Source organism: Otolemur garnettii, unplaced genomic scaffold (assembly GCF_000181295.1).
Source record: "Otolemur garnettii isolate 467f Iridium unplaced genomic scaffold, OtoGar3 scaffold00089, whole genome shotgun sequence".
Lineage (NCBI taxonomy): Eukaryota > Metazoa > Chordata > Mammalia > Primates > Galagidae > Otolemur > Otolemur garnettii.
Window position 1 is genome coordinate 5956841 of NW_003852484.1, and position 4528 is coordinate 5961368.

General features: G+C 47.5%; 1 protein-coding gene across 2 annotated transcripts in view; it reads right to left on the minus strand.

The window, feature by feature from the left end:
• PLA1A (phospholipase A1 member A) overlaps nt 1–4528 on the minus strand; it is a 39287-nt gene that overhangs the window by 15484 nt on the left and 19275 nt on the right. For both annotated transcript variants that reach the window (XM_012808417.2, XM_012808418.2), the window contains exons 3-5: nt 3727–3904; nt 3155–3263; nt 1642–1743 (exon numbers count right to left, since the gene is read on the minus strand). In XM_012808417.2, the coding sequence (XP_012663871.1) occupies nt 1642–1743; nt 3155–3263; nt 3727–3904 (389 nt within the window). The remainder of the gene's footprint in view (nt 1–1641; nt 1744–3154; nt 3264–3726; nt 3905–4528) is intronic.

The following is a 4528-nucleotide window of genomic DNA, read 5'->3' on the forward strand; positions in this document are numbered from 1 at the left end:
TGGCTGGCGCCTTAGCCGGTTGAGCCATAGGCGCCGAGCCCATAGTAAGTTTTTAAAGAAGCCCCTAGTCAGTGCCGGGGCTCGGGGCACTCTTGGCCAGGGCCAGCCTGAACTGGCTCCCTCTTCTCCAGCCTCACTCTACATCTCTTCCTCTGGCCACTGCACTGGAGCCACATGCATGGTTCTCTTTCCTGTCTCTGGACAAGCCACATCTCACCGGTGTCCAGGCCTTCATTTTGGCTGCCCTGTCTACCCAGAATGCTCTTCTCCAAGTTCTTCCTGGCTGACACCTTCTCATCCACGAAGTCTCGTTCCTTGGACAGACTTTCCCTAATCATCCTGCCTGAAGTGGATCCCTACCCACGTCACCCTGTCTCGCACATGCTTCACTGTAATAATCACAGTGTGTAACCATCTTGACTTTCAGTGACATCAGCTCCCCAATTGCAGGGCCTCTGCCTGTCTTTTTTTTTTTTTCCTGCTGTACCCTCAATACCTAGTGCAGTCCCTGGCATACAGTGAGTGCCTAATAAATGTGTATTAAATAAAAAAGTGAGTGATCTTCATGTGGGCAGGAACCTTATTCAATATCTTGTTCACTGCAGTGTCCTTAGTATCTACTACATAGTTCAGTAAATATTGATTGACTAAATGGAATCATTATTTTTAGTTACATCAGGAAGAGGCTCTAATTTTGAAGGGTCCTGAGCTCAGATAAATGGGGACCTAATAGACCACCTACTTAGAAAATTTAGGGACAGAAAGGATTCACCTTAATAATTAGCAAGGTTAATTAGCATAACGTAGCCAGGCTGGCCTGTGGGCTTTGGTTTCCTATCTGTGAAATGAAGGTGGTAAAGAAGGTTGGACTGTATGTTGCCTGGGTTTCTTCTAGAATCATGAATCTGTGGGTCTTGGATGCCAAAAGAAAGCATCTGACCAAAGGGAATCAGACAAGGACATCTCTTGCTTGAACTGCAAGCTCCTGCAGTCAGGGACAGAAGTTATTTCTCCTTGCACCACCACACTGAGTGCAGTGCCTGGAACAGACTCCTAGGGCATTTGACACAGAATAGAAGTGACCAAGGGTGCCCACTGCCTTTCCCATTTGAAGAGCGTAGTTAGATCACACTGGATGGAAAGTGCGGGGGTCTTTCCTGTATCTGTCACTATGGGGAGGGGATTTTCATTCTCCCCTGGACTGAAGTACTGGGGTTGTCCTGTGGGGAGGAAGGTTGTCCTGACAGGCTGCTGTGCCCCAACCCTGTCCCTTGGGGCCAGGCACACTCATTCTGAAAAAGCAGAGTGGCTTTACTGGAACTCAAGAAGTGATGCTTTCCCCAGTGCAAAGTTTGGTGTCAAATCAGAGAATAAGATTTCCAACCAAACATTTGTGGTTCACAAAAGAGAATCCTCTTTTCTATAGGTAGCTAAAAATAAATCCATTTATCTCAGTGGTTATAGAATGATGGAGCTGGAGAAACTTCCAGAATCATGCTGGTAAACGCCTCACTGAACAACAGAAGCTCAGAGCGGGTCAGGGCATCTCTGCCTAGGGCCACACAGCTCAGTAGCAGCCTCCACGCCCCCACCCCTGCCCTGTGCTCATTCCCTCACCCCAGGAAGGTCACCCCAGCTCACTGTCGGTGTCTGTGTGGATGGCTTCCACAAAGCGGGCGTCTCTGGCATCCAAGCGCTCCTCCAGGCTGGCTCTGGTGTATTCAGGTCCAGCAGGGTCCAGGCCTGCAAGGACAGACTGATATCAGCAGCCTCTTTCCTCTCAGCTGCATGGGCATCCCTGGATCCACCATACATCTACCCTGGCAACCCTTCCAGTTCAGGTCATACAGTCTCCCAACAAGGACCCCAGGGCTGGGAGAACTACCTCGAGACCAAGTTACCCTGGAAACCTCTGTTGTCTCTCTAGAGGTAACCTCTCATTGACTTAGTTTCTGTGGATCTAAAATAAACCTGATAACACCAAACGATTTGGTAAGAGTTAATGCAAGTAATATTTTATTTCAGTTTAGTTTAGAGACAGGTTCTTGCTCTGTCGCTTTGGGTGGAGTGTGTGCAGCTTCCAACCCCTGGCCTCAAGCAGTCCTCCCACCTCGACCTCTCAAATAGCTGTGACTATAGGCATGCACCACCCAGGTCAGCAACAGTTATAATTTTTTTTGGAGTAGTTACCACATGCCAGGCCTTGTGGTAGGTAGGATCATATATTCTAGTCCTCACAACTAGTGTACAGTGATGTGGACACCACTCTTCCCATGTCTTAGTTGTTATTATTATTATTCTTTTTTATTTTTGGAGCTAGAGTCTTATTTTGTTACTCTCAGTAGAGTACCATGGCATTACAGCTTATAGCAACCCTCAAACTCTTGGGCTCAAGCAATTCTCTTGTCTCAGCCTCCCAAGTAGCTGGGACTATGGGTGCCTGCCATAACACCTGGCTATTTTTAGAGACAAAGTCTTGCTCCGGCTCAGGCTGGTCTCGAACTTGTGAGCTCAGGCAATCCACCTGCCTCAGCCTCCCAGAATGCTGGGATTACACGCGTGAGCCATCATGCCTGGCCTCCACATCTTTTCCTCCTTCCCCCAGCAAAAAGGAGACCCTGCCACAAGGATTCAAAGTAAAGGTAGTTGATCTGGGAGAAGGTCACAAAAAGCCTTGTGAAGGAATGGGGAAATGAGTCAGAAAATGAACAAAATATTGAGTAAATTGTCATGGGGCCTGAGGAAGTCTGTAGAACATGACTCAGAATTGTCCCCATGAGGGGCAGGAAGCTGGGGAATTTATCATGCAACTCTAGTCCCTTATTAACTGAGGGTGGAAGTTTAAAGTCCTCACATTTCTGCAGGTGTCTAACAAAACTGTCTGCAGGTGGTTTCTCCAGTGGGCAAAGGAGACACAGATTGCCACAACACATTTTAGAGATGCAGAAACTGAAGCTCAGAAAGAAAGACACAGCCTCCTGCACTGATACTAGACATCATCATACTGTTTCATGCAGGAGGACCACAATAAAGTGTAGACGACTTGATCGTGAGACGAAAAGGTCAACAATTCCCTTTGCTCACCTCAGAAGAAGCATTTCCATGGCAAGTTCTATCTCTAAACTTTGAGTGGATGGGCAGGGAGCAATGTTACCTGTGATTCGTCCCAACTGGCCTTTGTAGAAATGTCCCACCATGCCCCCAACGTGGGCCCCCAGGCTAACACCAATGATGTGGATTGAAGACTCCGATACCCCCAGCGCCTAGGATAGGCATGAACAGTGAGTTACATGTGAGCCACAGCCACCGCTGGCCTCACAGTGGCACACTTTTCCTTGAGGCTTCAGAAACACAGGGCCTTGGGGCACAATACACCCGCCACACACCTGAGTCACGTCCTCTCTTCCTGGGTTCCTCACCCTGACAGCCCTCCACTTTCCCTCATGTGTAAGTAAGGATGGCAGCCATTTCCTCTCGAAGGATGACCAACTGCCAGGCCATCAGCACTCACTACATAACATGCAAGGGCACTTTTTGAAGAAGAGCAGCTGAAGTCTCAGAAGATCCAATGACCTGCCCAAGGTCAGCACTGTAAGCAGCGAAGTTGAGACTTGAACCCAAGGTCAACATGCCATTATGTGGCTCTACTTCCAACCTAAGCCTTTCATCTCTCTTTCTCCATAAGCAACCACAACTCCCCTTAAACTCTTCCCCCTAAGCACGTACCTGAAGTTTCCTGAGGAAACGGGAGATCTCCAGGCTCAGCTTGACCACATTCTCCACGGCGGAGAAGTAGATGCCTGTGGACCCGTAAACCCAGTCCACAGCAATCACATTAGCATCTGCTGCTCGTAGAACAGCTCTTACAAATCTGTTAATCCAGGAAGGCTTTGTTCCTAAAACCCTGGACATGGGGCCAAAAGAGGATAGGAAAATTACCTGCCATGCTGTTACCCATTGTTCTGGAAGCCTCTAGTATCCCACACCCAGAAAAGAAATCAAAACTAAAGGAAGGAGGGTATGAGGAGTAAATCACACAGAACTTTGAGCACAGGGAGGACATAATTCCAAGGCTACCTGACTTTCCACCAGCACATATGGAGCCTTTGTGCAAATTATAAAAAGGTGGCTATTGTTTCAGGTAGGTGCAGCCTCATGCCAAGCTTCAGAACTCAAGCTGGGTTTCAGCCCCACCCAGCCTTCAGTCAGGCACCTTTGTGCAATGTATAAAATCCAGAGACCACAGGCAACCACTGCCCTGTCTGTGTTATGTGGAAAAGAGAAGATAACTCTGTATCTTAGAGTTAATGTGGGCCATCTTAATGCTCATTCTAGAATACAGGCTCTTTTCTTATAGCTATTAATTCTTTCTTTCTTTCATTCACTCACCCATCGATTCATTCAACAAACATTTATTGAGTACTTATGGGCCAGGTAGTAGGCTAGATGCTTTCCAAATAATAAAGACAAATAAGATAGAGTCCCTATCCTTCTGGACCTTACAGTGTGATAGGACTTTTCTAGGAAA